This window comes from Rhea americana, unplaced genomic scaffold (genome assembly GCF_003343005.1).
Source record: "Rhea americana isolate MKP2758 unplaced genomic scaffold, rheAme1 scaffold_180, whole genome shotgun sequence".
Lineage (NCBI taxonomy): Eukaryota > Metazoa > Chordata > Aves > Rheiformes > Rheidae > Rhea > Rhea americana.
The window spans coordinates 1,820,979-1,837,266 of NW_028185928.1; the positions used below are offsets into that span (position 1 = coordinate 1,820,979).

Genomic DNA, 16,288 nt, shown 5'->3' on the forward strand with positions numbered 1-16,288 from the left:
TTCAGCTAATAGTTGAGGACTAATGATTTAGTAGAACTGCTTCCAGGTGAAGTATAATAACCTAGGAAAAGTAATTAATTTTCCTATAACAGACATATTATAAGACTACCTACCTAACAAACAGTGAAGCAATCACTATTTTTGAAATGCAAGCTGTGGGAAGGGATTGCTAAATACCTTTACAACAACGAGCAAAGTTGGCTAAGATAGCCAACCATCAATCTACTTATTTTTCACAACAGACTTAGCTTGCTTCATGTAAAAACCACAGCTTTATCAAAGACACAGTTTACTACTATCCTAAATTGAGTAAAACTAAGTTATAAAATTAATGTTGTTTTTGGACAGATAAAAAGATCTGCACAATTTTTGCAAAGTTTAAAAAAAAGCTGATTTGCATTTTATTTTTTGTGTTAAGGCAGCTCTATGCAAATTATGCAAATACACATTTCAGTGGAACTACTTTTCACATTAAAAGTGAATTTCGTGAGATTAAAAAAAAAAGGAATACTGCAAGACTGGACAAGTTGACAGTAACAATTTCTCTTTTTTCCTGAGAATGCAATTTGATGACCTTTGCAACCAGCATAATCAGCATTTCCATATGTACTTGCAAGTCAAATCAAGTTGGCCAGATCTATAGCACCTCTTATTCTTTTAGTTTTAAGCTTCCCTTCTGAAATTTTAAGCCTTTAGGACACTCTTTTTAAAGACAGTCAAAAAGCTATTGGACCATGATTTTTATGGAATTTAAAAGTTGACAACAGAATTGAAACAAAAACAAAATATGAGTTCTGCTATTTCTTTTTCTCAATGCTGTAAGATAATATTTAACTTTAAGAAAATAGTGCTACGATTTTTAAATTTACAATATAAGTCTGAGTCAAGTTTACATCTAAGTAAAATGCAATTATTTCTATTACAGCTGTGTTAGGACTCCAACAAAGACTGGGATTCCGTTGTGGTAGGTCCTCCGTAATCATGCAGATATAGGCAAAACTGAAACATACAGACTACATTTGCCTGAAGCAAGTGTGTTCCTCTGATGATCCCTACCGTTCTCTTATCATCCAGATAAGGAACTCCTCTAGATTACAATATAGCTGCTTTGTAACCTGAGTGCCTTCTCCCCCACCCCCTACATACAAGTCCAGAGGCATCCATGTGAAAACAGAAGCTAGAAGGTGCTTGAACCTAAAGTTTATAGACAGCCATTGTATACAAATATGCGTCTCTGCCACACAGTAATTTTACATACTCAATTCCTTAGTTCTGCCAGAGAGTTCTTGCATTTCTATTACAGTCCTTACCACAAAACTTTTCTTCCTTTTTTTTTTATTGTTAAGAAGAAACTAAGACTACTATAAACATTTGAACTAGTAAGCGTCTTTTTTCTGCCCATAAGGAAAACCAAATTCTTTGTACAAGATATAAAACAGTTAAACACTAAGCTGTGCAGATTCAGTCATGAAACACACAGAGTATGACACTTCCTGGGCTAAAACTCGTATTTCAGTTCCCACATTTTAACAAAACAGCCACTGACCAACAGTAGCAGAAAGCAGAGTGGTCTTGCTTAGTAAGATCTAAATAACTTATGTAAACCTTCGCCTCTTCTGAGGCTGGTTACGATGCTTCCTATCAAAGTACATGCCAATGRAAAAAAAAAGTTAAAAAAAGAAAGAAAAAAGAAAATCCATATTTTCTTTACCAGTTGAAAGAAAAAGAAAACACTCTGTCCACTTTTTTTTTTCAAATTAAAAATGGATCTAACTTATGTCCCAATCAAAACAAAGCACCAGAAGGTATTTGTCTTATTTCATTTCTCTTCCTTCTAAGAAAAATGGACACCACAAAATCTTCTGACTTACAGTCTGCTAAATATATACAAAAACCTACTCCTTTACATTTGTTGATTAAAGTCATGAAAGTATGACTCTTTAAATACAGTACAAAATTTCAGATAATCATGTAAATATCCAAAGAGATGACATTTGAAAAGTCATCTCTCCCTCCACCCTGCCAAGTATTTGTTTGGCTCCTAGGCTTTTCCTATCATATATAAAATCCTCCCTACTTAAGTTTTCTGAACTAAAAAAGTGACTTTATATAAACATGTCTGCACTTCACTGAATTGTTTTAAAAATTATGCATTAAACACAAATTGTAATTTAATTTCTTATGCTGATATAAGCCCTGATTAAGGTAATCATAAAGAGAGAAAGCTAACAAAACCTGACCATATCTCCTCAGAATAAGCAAGAGCTTGGGATGAAAATATACGAACTTAGTCCCCCCCCTCCATTTCATTTTTTTTGAATGAGAAACAAACTGCTTACCTCAGCTGACCAAAAATAAAAGGAATCTGAAAAATTACTAAAAATCCATACAGATCTTATCTCATCTATGCTTCTTTTACTCTCAGTTTACAGTACTTCAGTATTTGGGCCATGAGTAAATTTATATAGGCATGTTGCAGCTAAAATGGAACATTCCCTTCTGCGCCCACCATCTTGCAACACATTGTATCTCAGCCCCAACAATGTTCTGAAGTGAATTGAATCAGCACATGTTTAAGGTAACTCTCACATTGAAAGTTTGTATAGCTCCTTCTTGCTAATGAAAGCTGCTTTCTCCACATCTTGGTGACAATAAGCCAGCTGGCACAAGGCGATATAAACTGTGTTCTTTCACCAGCACAAGTGAATCTAGCTTCTCTGCTCTATGATATGAGCAAATATAGCATTACTCAGATATCTCTGTTTACTTTGTTCAGTAGAGGAAAAAACAAGCAGTGAGTAACTTTTCCTTAATACCATACAAACCTTCACAGAGAGAAAACTATGATGACAAAACAGGAAATAGAATTAAAGGACTGATCATTAAAATTCATACATGTTTTATTGAAATGGCTAACATTATTTTATTTTGCCCTCCAGTAAAATAATTATAATGGCTATAGACTTATGCTGAAAATGAATGCAATACATTCCTCATATCTGACATTTTCTATATAGAAACATAAGATACTAAGTAAAATATTAGACTATGGAAAGGAGGACAGAGAATTAACAATATAGTAGTGGAACTAAACCTTTTGTCACAGCTGGCTGTAACTTACTAGTGTTAAATTAGATCTCTATTCAAATAATACTATCAGCAAGAATCAAAAACAGGTAACTTGCACTTACAGCACAGCATGAAGGGTGATCCTGCATAAATATTTCTGCCCTGATGCTACAAAAAGATTCATACTCGCCACTCACTCCACTAGAGTAAAAGGCTGTGAGCATGTAGATTTAAATTCCAGATTCACACTAAAACATACAACCTCTCCTCATAACAGAAATCTGTGTATCCAACAAAAAATTAACACAGTTCCTCATTAACTTTTAACATTAGAAATCTTAAGAMATAATGGTGAAATAGTTTGAAATGGAAAATCCTGCATCTATTGCTAATGCTAAAAAAGCTCAGAGAAAGGGGAAAAAAATTAATATAACTAAATTATATATTCAAAGAATTCAGAAGTATCTCCACGACCAGATATCTTAAAGTACAGACCTACTAATAAAGAGACATTTTACTAAGTCCTTTTTAGCTACCACTTTAGTCAAGTGAGATTTCAGAATTCTAATAACAGATCTTACTAGAGATCTTAATCTTGCTGAGGATCAGATTGCCACTACCAAGCTGGAACACAGACTTAGAATGTATTACCTATTCCAAGGTAACTACCCAGACAATGGCACTTATTAAATAGTAAATGCAATATACCTATTTTCTTTTATCACTGGGTAAGTGTAGGAACAGTTAATACAAAGTAACAAATTGTTCTAAGTCTATACAAGTTAGTATGAAGATAGCATTTACATAGCTACTTGCGTCACATCTGTGCCAAAGTTTCTTCATCTACAAAATATAGATAATAGTTTCTTTCCTCTCACATCTCTTTGTGTTGCTTTGTATTTTATCCAATGCTAGTTAAAAATACAGAACACAGACAAAAATTTTGCTAAACGAAGACGATTATAACAAAGAAATATTTTAGACTTTAAGGATCTGACCTGTTTTATGAAATTTTTGTACAGAAAAAAAATACAGAATAAATAGTTATTTGTTCAACTTTTCTAATACAAGTAACAGAATCTAGACGCAATTTAGAATGATGTCCAGTTGCAGTAAAGTGACTTTAAATTAATTTTTATTATAATAAAGTATTATTGTTAAAATATTATTTAAGTTTATTATATTATTATATTTATTAAAGTTGGTAAAATTAACAAAATGGTMATGAAAAATATTTTCATGACCATTTCCCAAATTCTGCTGTATAATAAACTATTTCTTAAAGATAAACAACAGAAAATTCAGGCAAAACACTCATGCTTTAGTAAGTACTCTACCAATAAAAATCTTCCAACAATACTTCGGGGTTTTTTTTTTTTTTTTTGACAATTGCTTTGTGCAATCACAGTCATTCAACACTATGTGGTTGTCAAATGGGAAGAAGTTTATAAGAAAATTTTGTATCTAGTAAACAAAGCATTCAAGATTACGGTATTTCAGGTTTCAAAGTGATTCCACCACAGCTTATAAAATACATCTGTGTAAGTCTGCAGTTTGGAATAGCTATGTTTAAAGTATTAATTTGATCAGAATTTCCTATAGAAAGAAAAGCATATCCTAAGATTCTGAGGGGGAAAACTAAATAAAAAAGAACATATATTCAAAAACACATAATTTATTGTTTAATTAATTAAATTACATTGGAATGCATTGCACAGGTCATCAGAAAAATGATTGCCTCTTTGCCTGTGATGTTACACTATTGTGTTCTGCACGAAACTGATAATTAATAAACCAACTCTTAAACCTATCATGCAGTGGGCCACATGGAACTTTCTTGGACTCACTATAAAAGTAAAATTATAAGAAAGTCTTAATAAACATTTTATAATGCAACTGAACTTTAGGAATGTGATATAATTAAAAGAATATTAGTAACCCTCTGGAGAATTACTGTATAACCCATTGGTAGCATAAAAAAAAGGTGCATCAATTCAGAGTCTGGCTCTGCTTCTGAGTCTTTGTTGCAGACAAAAAGGACAAGCTTCCAGCTTCTTCCACTTGATTGTTTATATAGTATCAGTATCATGCTTATGTATTAATTAAAAAAGTCTGCACATATTTTCTGAAAAACAATGGCATTAAATGCTACAAATTAATTCTGTTTTAACACAATAAGATATATTTTGCATCTCAAATTGAGAAAGAACACCATCTGGAATGATGAAATTTCAGTATGTTTGATGCAGTATAAGGTAGAAAGTTTCTGGATGACCTCACAGTCCCTATTGTCTTAATATATTCTGGCACAGCTGTAACTACACTCAATGAATAAAAAATTCAAACAGTTTTAAGTAGTTTTGTATTTAGGAAAGCATATTCCCTTTTATATTTTAGTTGTCTACTGTTGCACTTCAGAAATATCTAAGTATCAGAATTTCAGTAATTACCTTTAGTAAAAATCAGTTATTTTGATAAACTTTTAATAGCATTTTCCAGAAATACATTGTGAAGTTGAGTCTCAAAAAAACAAACATTTGAGTAATTTAGAAGTATTCACATATTAAAGAGAGAAGGCAGTCTTGTTGCAGTGTTAGTACTACAGAGTACATATAGATTTTGTTCTTAAACGTTTCAAAGTTTTTCTTTTTTCAGGTTCTATCACGATAGTTCTGACATTTAGAAAGTATAATATCACAGCTAGGATGTTATAACTTTAAAAGATAACTTTCCATAACTGCATAAGATACATTACCTTCTCGTTATGAAAAGCTATAAACAAGTACTTTGATAGCTAGACAGAAGTGCTATTTTAAGTACATAAATAGGAACATTGAATGAAAATCATTTAGGAGTTCTTCTGATGACTATAGAGATGGTAAGTGTACACTTGTAGGTTAAGTGTTTTCCTATGAAAAAACCATTATGAATAGAACATATGTTAGCATTAGTTCCTTGAGGCAGAGATAAATAATAATTGCTGCCAAGATTCAACATAGCGTAATTTCTCTGTAGGCCAAAGACATCAATTCTCCATTCTGGTTTTACAAAGAAATTCACATTTAATTTCAAAATACGATACAGAAATACTTTTAACATGTACGCTGTAATGTAGCAAAATGCTCTATAGTGAATTGCTAAATCTTTAGCCCAATATTCAATTCTTTGGTCTAATTACATACTTTCTGGGCTGACAAGAATGGGAATGTAATAAAAGAGGAGGCACTTTCTCTATCATCCATCAGCATCCCTATTTAGGTAGCAAAGAAGAAAAACAAACAAACAAATTGGTTACAAAAGTACCTGGAAAGGAGGCATTAGTCTCAATACAAAAACTAGAGTTCATATAGGAATAAATTACTCTCAATTTCTACCTAACTTAAACCAAATTTTAATATATTCACATTTCATTTTCAAAGTAGATGTCTAAGTTGCAGATTTCAAATGTGGCACTTAAAAGTTACTTTTATACCCACTGGTTACTGTTGTTAAGTATGCCTATACTGTACCCCAAGTTCCCATGCTGGTGCATCTAGCTGTTCTGAGACTCCTATACCTTTGTCTCACAAAACATGTGCCCAGGCTTGGCCTCAGGTCAGGTTTATTGTCTACCAGGTACGCTCCCAGTATGCTTGTTCCAAATAGTAATCCCTCTGGGTCTGTGACAAGGCACTGGCATGCAAACATGACCCACAGACCAGTCAGTACCAAGCTTACGCAACTTCCAATATCTCTTTCACACAGCATCACATAAACACATGCAAGATACTGCTTGCTCCCTCATTTGGAGTTTCAATTTTCATCCCTGCCATGCGGCAGCCTGTCACTGTACATGGGGCACAATAAAGACTCTTTACTGCATTTTCACAGGACTGAGCATCTTCTGTCATCATCCCAGCCACATCAGCACATTCTTGCATAGGCAGCTGAGTAACTGGTCACAACTTTGACTAATGCTTTAGCAAAGGATTCATGCAAGTACACATTCTAATGAATGTTCCAGGAGAACCTGCACTTAACATTTACTTCAATAATCAAGTTTTAATCAAGTTTTTCACAAGAAAAAGCTGCATACATGTATATACACACACCTGAAGCTGTAAATCCAAATCACAAATGAGTAGAAGGTTTAAAGTTGATATATTTTCAGGAGTTATATGGAAGATGTCATCATTTATCCATAGACATTGTCATCAAATTGTGTAGGACAGATGTCAGGAAAAACTACTGTTCTTGGATAAATAAGCATTATTTCACACTCAAATATAAAATTCTTCAAATTTAAATTAATGATTACAAAGATCGTAGTTAAGAGAGTAAAAAAATTCTACATGGATTTTTTTTAATTTAAAAAAGTTGAGCTCTTTTCTAAAATTAAAAAATTTCAATTAAGAAAAAAACGAGAAAAATTTTAAATAACAGCACAAATATTTCTGAACTAGTATTTCCCACACAAGTTTACTAGTGGCAGAATAATCAGAGAACATGTCAAATGTAACATTTAAACATGCTGATTAAGGCCAAAAACTGTAACTGCAAAGCTTATTAAAACCGGTTCTGAAATAACTACTGTATTTAGTTCTAGAAATAATGTTATTGGGAATATATGTATGTTTTTATTAATTTTGCCTGTAATTACTTCACAGTCAACATCTATCCTGAATTTCCTAACAAAATGAAGTTTACGTACTTACATTGATAGCACATCAACTTCTTAATTTCCAGTAAGTTTTAAACCTTTTCATTCAAATTTCAGTCAAACTGAACAGAAGAAAAGAGGTCTCAAAAACATTACGTACCTAAAAGCTTACTTGAAGCAAATGGTAGACAAGGAAACAAAACCCAAATAAGTCTATACATTAACAGAAAGCTTGGCAAAATTTGACAAATGAACCTTTATTAAATATTACAAAATCCACACAGAAGAGACACAAATGAAAACTCCAGAAAACAAAGTTTCCATATGTTCTGCTACTTGTGGAATTACTTGTTTTAACTTTAATTATATTGTTTTCTTATCCAAGTGTGCCACTTCATTGGAGTTCTAAAGACAGGGACAACTTCCACAAAGTTAGCTGTGCAATTCTCAAAAAGCAACAGGCTTACAAGTATTTTTGCTTAACTATTCCTGGCTGTGCAGATTGGACTAATTTAAGTAAACTCTAAGTGGAAGTATGATTACTGTAAGTTGTAAAATCATACATTGCAATGACTTAAACCTTTCACAAAATTCCACTGTGAAAGAAAAATATCACTCTTTCTGCACTGTGCCTGCAAGGCAAGGTAGAAGCATCAACTGTGATTCACTGAAAAGTCACATTGTAAAATACTCCCAGGTGTAACAGAATTAAGTAACATTTCAACCCATTTTTAAGGTTGCTATGTGTTATCCTTTCCAGGAAAAAGAAACTAAGGGTATATTTATCTACACTAGCATTTTAGCATGRAGAGGTAGCACACCTATCAAGTACATCCCAAGCCATTTCCACTTATTGTGCACTGCCTTGCATCATAAAGTTGTTCTTCTGCTTGGTCTTATCCACAGGCTATCCAGTTCGTATACATCAGAACGATTCCAGATGTGTATATATAATGCAATCTGATTCTAATCAGGGGCATAAGAGTCCAACCAAAGAGTGAGCTGCACCTCCATGAATTATTCCTGTGAGTGAAATATTCTTGAACTGTCAAGAATTCACACAATGCCCTGAAGCACTCCTTATACTATATGAAGAGCCAAATGGCATTTGTACCTTTATATTTATTGTCAATCACCAGCCCTCAAATCTTTGTGCTTCTGCTGCTCATTCTTAATCTAGCCAACCTTTGTCCTGCCTCAGTGTCCCCTTCTCCTTTTTGCAAGACCTACCTCCTATCATCATTCTCCCTTGCTGTGGCTTTTATTTCTTCTATTGCTCTTTTCCAACTACTCTTCAATTTAGTGACATCAATCTCTTCAGCAACCCAGCATGGGGTCACCCAAGGCCTCCAGGAAACAACACTGCTCAACAAACCACGCTAAGTGGCCAAAATTTCTCTGGCAGCAGGACAATCTAGTGATGGTGCTATTGGGAAATCGCTCATCTCATGACTGTCAATGAATATGAAAGGACAAATGATCAGTGTTGCAGAGAGTTCAAAAGATGAAGACTGTCCTTACGAAGACTAGGGAGAACTGCCTTGACTAGAGAGGTCTTAAACATGTCTTTGGCTAGGACCACATCACTAAGCCTTCTGCCAAGGATTATCATATGGAAGAGTCCAGAGGAAAAAGCTACCTCCTGAGCTATTTTTAAGTTCCAAGAACAAGAACTTCAGAATACCCCCATGAATGAACATCAGCATTCATAGACTTCTCCTCTGCATAATCCCAGATACAACCCTCGTCAACAACTCCCTGTGACAGCGCCCATGATATCAACCAAGGTATGCACAATGCCCTCTCACACATCATCTTAGGGTAGAAGAGAAGGAGCTTACAAAGCTTCAGGTGCAACCACAGAATTAGTCTTGGGATTGTAAAGAGATGATTAATGCCTTTGGTTTGACCAGGAGAGTTGTTACAACTTCAACAACAGTGCAAAGACTGACAACATGRTAACAGCACCATGCAATTAAGATCCCATTCACAGTTCCATATGTATCAGTGCAGACAAGTACAGGCTGGAGCAGGTTCCACTTATTTGGGCTGTGAGGCTTTAAGAGGCTGAGGTTGTGTTTGTCATGGTGATTATCTCTCCACCTTTGCGTTCTAATAAGCACAGAAAGCTTAATGGCTCACTGCCCTCCATCTAATACTAACAGTGAACACTGGTGATACAATCCTAATCCCCCAGTCACACACCTTTCTGCCCAGAGACCCTGCATAGCATCAGTTTAGGTTGTAGGAAGGGTGTTAGAAACAGAGTTCCTTTTATTCCTGGTTTCAATGGGCCACCAATACACAGGGTATCTGCTGCAGGTCACATACCCCAGGGAGGATGGAAGGGGATGCCCTATCACCTCTCACATGCCATGAGTCTACAGCATGTACCATAACAGTGTGAGATGGGAATGTATAAATGCTATGCATGATAAATGCTCCGTTCAGTGGAGGATGGAAAAACAAAGAAGTAATAGACATTGTCATGGAAGATGTCTTCTGCCTTTTCTGTGTTCACTGCCTTGTACTAACCCTCCCATCTACACTCCCCACCAAACGCCTCGCTGCTCTGCCTTCCTCAGCTTCAAAGGTCAGCAGATCATAGGACAGACTCCCCTACAGCACGTGGACGGCCATAGCATAAGGTAACTTACAAATTACTGAGCAGAGGAGACACTCTGTTCTGAGCTCTGTTTCACCTGCCCTTCAGAGAAGTTAGTCAGGGCTGAAGTTGACCTCCAGTACATCCCCTGTTTTGCAAAAAGCTATGTCCTTGAGAACCTGGGGGTAGGGAGGGATGGCCATAGGTAACAAACCACTGAACTATATCCTTATACATAAAGGACTGACAGGATTGCTTTTCTCTCTTCCAGATTCCCTTGTTCAAGAGGAGCCAAAGCCCCCTCCTGAAAACTATATTCCCCTATGGCTGCTGATAAGAGGCAACATACATCCTAGAAGGCCATTCTGTAGCAGATAAGATAGTAAAGAAGGAAAAGGGAAAGAAAGAGAGGTGGGAAACACCGGCTTGGGCTCCAGATACAGCCACCTGACCCAGCAGTGTGAGGGCTATCCAGAATCTGTCATAATGCATACAGGCACATAACAGAAATAATCCTGTCCCTGCTTGGGAAGAAGCTATCACTATCCTTTGAGTCTGAGTCTAGAATACAGAAAATATGAGTATCATAGGTCCTTTTGATGGCTGGCTCCTAAGATCTCAGTGGTTCAAAAACTCCTGCAAGGAAGCTCTTTCAGCTTACACAATTATCACTGCTCTGGAGCAGGCACCAGACTGGATGTGGATTGTTTTAACCACCTTCCCCTACTGTTTGGATACCCAGAGTGAGAGAAGGCTCAGATGATCTTTCTGCCATCTCCCACATCTATGGTCTACGAGAAGAGTGTTTGGAAGATAGTATCTGAGACCTTGATCATGATTCTGTTCACAGTGGACTTGCTCACTCCAAACTCCTTAAGCCTTTGAGCAATAGGACTACAGAAGTTCAGCAGCTGACAGTCATTCTCCTTAAATACAATTGTAGGCTCATGCCATTTTATCTACAGGAAACCTGTGGTGCCAATTCAGGCAGGAGGCCACAAGGTACAATGTTTTACCCCAAAACTGCTGCTCATCTTTCTGCTGCTGTCCAAGTACTATGTACTATGTGGTTCCACTAATCCAGATTTCTCTCCCATAGCACAGAACCTCTGGCTAATCAGAGGCCAAACAGTTGCAATGATAAGGACTCTTACAAAATCATTGTCATCTTCCTCAGATGAAGGATCTGGAAGAGTAGGAATCATTTCTTTTGAGACATCTTCCTAGACTCCAAAGCAGAAGGTTACATGCCCCGTTTTTTCCATATTGTGCCTCTTTCTGGATGATAATCAACTCAGAGGTGATTCAGATAGAAGCAACCAGGTTGCCACTTTTGGATAAACAGGAACAAAATGAGCAGAAACAGAAACAACGTTTGCTTTCTCCTTCCACAGCTAATGCTAGTAGCAGCAGCAACATGCTATCATTTTTCATGTTAGCCACAGTACAGTATTTCATAAAGGGGTCCACTAAAAGCAAAGGTTTATGGGATAGCTTTTCTTTAAACTGCTTCAAACCACATGCATAATTGGGATTTTCAGGCGAAGGAATGGGACTAGATCTAATCCAAAGTAAAATCTTGGAAGCATGACAAGTGTAGCTACAGATCTTTTGTAACAACTGCTTTCATCTACTAATCTGCTTCTTCTGTGCTTTACTAGTTACTAATGCAGAGAAAAGTCTAAAGCTACGTGAAATTGCTCAAAAGTACTTAAAAATGAAAAATAATAAGCACAAAACCAAACACAGTCCATGTCATCCTAAACAGCAATTAGACCTGCAGAGTGCTATTCAGGAATATTCTGCAATCTAACAGTGAATAGACANAAAAAAAAAAAAAAAAGAAAAGAAAGAAAAAAGGAAAAAAAAAAGTGAAATTTCTTAAGCTCAGCCACAATGATCTGTGTAGTATATCATATGAATGGCAATGGGAATTGACAAAAGAATCCCCTGTCATCGATACATGGTAAACAAAAGTAACTTAGCTTTACCTGATTAATCTCTTCTGAATAGCTACTTTGAAGAGCATTAATACTAGTGATACATATACCCATTTCCAGAACAACAAATCCCAGTATATATGTATACTATGTTACATATAGCAGTCCCAGAATTTGAACACTACCTGAGGAAACTACACATTCCTTGAAAATAACAAGAATTTGACTTACCGTAACAGAATCAAGTTTTTGTTTCACCTTCCGCATTCTCATCGATGTTCTTGCGATGCTGACAAACTGATCTGCTGGAGACATTGTCGAACATTGTTGTGTAGGAATTTCAGAAAAACTGCTAAAAATTTGTGGCCCTCTTGGTGCAGCTGTGGTAAGTGAGGAACTGAGATCTTTTACAATTTCAGCTTCCAGCTGTGCAACTGTAGAAATAACCAATATTTATGTCAAATAAAGCCTTAAATTGCCATAAAAAATAGACAAAAAAAAAGACGACAACTAATTTGAATGGCCACTGCAATGGCTAGGCATGTCTTTACTGAATCACCTTCAAAATCTGTAACAGTGCTACTGGGGGAACTTCAAAACGACACGTTTGACAATCCTAACTCTTCCCAATAACAATGTCTCTGTTCCAGTATGTGTGTTCAGTAACCACTCATACTGAGCTGATTTTATTGTACTGCTGAAAAACAATGCTGCTCTCAATGAAGAGGGAGGGAAGGAAAAAGAGAGGTTTTTTTCAAAAGCAAAAAGCTCACTTTATATAGCTTGCACTCAATCCAAATGAGCCAATTTGCTAGGTATATGTCAAGCTACTACTTCTTCCAGCCTAGTTCTGGTGAGTTTACTATACTTGAGGAAAAACTCAAAAGTTGTTAAACAGGAGTCAATCTTAGCAGGCAGCCTAACCTTCTTGAATAGGGTACTTTTGATGAAAGTTGTGCTCACTCTCATTTAAGCAACAGGCTTGACTTTTGCAACTTTTATACTCTGGTCTTAGATCAACAAAGGTTAACAGGATTTTTTATTTAAGTTTTGTCCAAAGTATTTATAAAACTAAATAGTCTATGTAGAACACTATGCTACTGTTGGAGCCTTAAAAACTGTGCCAGTGACTAAAATTAGTATCACTATATGATTAACTCTTTCAACTCTAAAGCAGTAAGAGTATCTTCTGAAAGCAAAGTATGTGCTTTTAACCAAAAAAGGAACAAAAAGTTAGTAACAGGCAGCATAGAAAAGACCACAACCTATGCAAAGTCTTACTGTCACCAGTGACTTAGTTAAATAGTCACAAGATACAAATAACTACCAGTGTGATCACTAAATATATACACACATATATATTAAAACACTCTAATAGCTTTTTAAAGATTGTCTACTACATAGTCAAAAAAAAAGTATTTCAACTGTTGTACTAGTGTGAGACAAATTTTCCATTGCTCTCTAATACAACAACTAAAGAATGCAGATACTGGGCTTAAGTTTAGTACTGAATATTAATTATGAAGTCATTCCACTTTATTTTCCTGTAAAAGTCATCCAGTTCAATAGACAAATAACCTAAACTGTGAGATTTGATATGAGTAATCTCATTAGTACACTATTTAAAAGGCAAATATATAAAGACAACATTAACTTTAGGAACAGATGTATACTGCAAATTAAACAATTAGATATTTATAATTTACTCTATAAATATATACCTAGATATTCATAATTCATAGATATTCATAATTTACTATATAAATCATATTAACGTTATCTACCATCTAGATACAACACCAACTCTGAAACTATGCCCTTAATTGAAAGAATGACACTGCTAAACCTAACCACAAAAACGCAAAACCAGAAGAGCTCACAAAGGATGTTCTGGATTTTATTTTGCAAACTAAAAATACACAGGTAGAGTTTACCACCATCTTCTCTTTAGTATACAGATAACATGGGGTATAAACATACCTGTCACATAATCACACCAGAGACTTACCTATGTTCAGAACATCTGTTTAGAAAAACAAGCTATACTTAATCATGCTACATTCATTTCCATACAGCTCCTCAAAATTATTTGTAATGTAGCCAGCACAAAATGCTGAGAGTTCCATTAAGCTATTCATGCTATTCATTAATTTTCAAAATGATCATATTGTCTGGCTCCATAATCCACCTTGATATTGAAAAGGAGATTCGAAACATTTGTATAACCCTGTCTATATACTATGAAGTGCTGGAAGCATCACACAGAGTAAGATACAATAGCATATTTAAAGCTCTGATTTGGAAGATTAGGCCCACCTGAGCAAAATCAAATTCAGTTCTAAATAAATCTTAAACTGTTTTTAGAGATTTCTGCCTAAGTTATAACTGAATCACTGCAGTTGGAAGAGGTGTCTGGAGACTACGTAGTCCAATCCCCTGCTCAAAACTGGGTCACCTAGAGAACCTTGCTCAGGACCTTGCCAGTGGGGTTTTGAGTATATCCAAGCATGGAGATATTTATTATTATATGACTGTTCTCTTTTTCCTTCAAAAGAAATAAAAACACTAGCAAATAACTTCTAAAAAAAAATCCAACACATTTCCAGTTGTTTGTATCAAGAAAGTTTCTACTGTACCTTTATAATCATAAATGTATACAAGTATTGGCTGGTTTTGACCAAAGGCACAAAATGACACCATGTGTTCATGTGGATGAAAGGCAACATCACGAAGTGGAGATGTGAAGGAGAGCTCAGAATATATGGCCACCTGATCACCTACAGAAATGAAATATAGTTATTAATACTATGAAAATGTATTTGATACAGTTGACTAACTGTAACACTTTGTATAGTGCCAAAATATAAGAGGAAAGGTATTTGCTTAGCTTTTTAAACAGATAATGCTTTTCAATACTTGCTCTCTTTATTTAATTCCTTTTTTTTCCCCATCTCTACCAAGGTAGTGAGATCCACTACCTAAAAAGCCAAATATCTACTACAATAGAGTAATATAAATGATAGTCATCTGTAATATGGCAGAGTTTGAGTACTTAGGGAGCATAACACTGCTTGGATTGGCCAAAGCTTGTATTACTGCAGTGTGTTGACTGCCATGGTATTGTAAATACATATTAATTTTCATTAAGGAAATTGATAGAAGAATATTTGGCGTAAGACAAAAAATATTCAATAACTTAAAAGTCTGTATTAAGTCAGAAAAATTAGTGCTGCTGCAACAACTGCAGGAAACCCCAGAGGATGCATCAAGTTAGCCAGGTTGTGTTGTTCTGATTAGCAAGTTCCAGAAAGGTAGCATTCCACAGTGTGTGTTTGTGCCTGCATTTTGCCAGGAGATAGTGATCTTAGCAGTGGATTGCCATTATATGACATTGGCAACAGGAGTGAAAGTTGAACACCATGTTATTTAAAAAGATAATATTAGCTCTTAACTTGACAGTATTTTGAATGCTTGTAAAGTTCAGTGTGTAAGCAAGACTCAAAGCCTAATTAAAAAAAAAAGAATGAAGTCTCTCTTTCTACTTTTATTGTCTTCTAAATGTTATAGACAAATTCTGCAGTGGCATAAAGGTAAGTTAATTTAGCTGGAAACACGAAAAGAAATTCAAAGCAGAACTGTTGGGTAATTTTAAAATAGTTCATTATTTGTACTTTTAAAAAATTATTTAGATTATAATTGGAGACAATATAATGTCATCAAAATCAGAAAGTGTTTCTGTTACCTCCTGCTGTCATTTTTGTCCCTCCTACCTCACTGTACAACAAATATAACAACTCTGTTTACATTTTATGCTTTGCCTAAGATTTTCCCAGGAAGACTTTGGTAGTTACTTGAAAACTATTCAGTTCAGGGAATAATTTATGAAGAAACTCTGTACTCCAAAGTCCTTCGGAAGAGAAGTAGTTTTTCCTCAACAACAGCCTAATCCCCAAATTCCCCCCACCCACTCAAAAAAAAAAAAAAAAAATCAACAACAGCCTAATCCCCAAATTCCCCCCACCCCCTCAAAAAAAA

General features: G+C 35.3%; 1 protein-coding gene across 8 annotated transcripts in view; it reads right to left on the reverse strand.

Annotated features, from left to right (window-relative positions):
* The window catches only part of AHI1 (Abelson helper integration site 1), a 98,834-nt gene that overhangs the window by 54,557 nt on the left and 27,989 nt on the right, over positions 1-16,288 (reverse strand). For all 8 annotated transcript variants that reach the window (XM_085301889.1, XM_085301886.1, XM_085301888.1 and 5 more), the window contains 2 exons: positions 14,890-15,030; positions 12,485-12,687 (listed from right to left, as the gene is read on the reverse strand). In XM_085301889.1, coding sequence (XP_085158015.1) covers positions 12,485-12,687; positions 14,890-15,030 — 344 coding nt within the window. The remainder of the gene's footprint in view (positions 1-12,484; positions 12,688-14,889; positions 15,031-16,288) is intronic.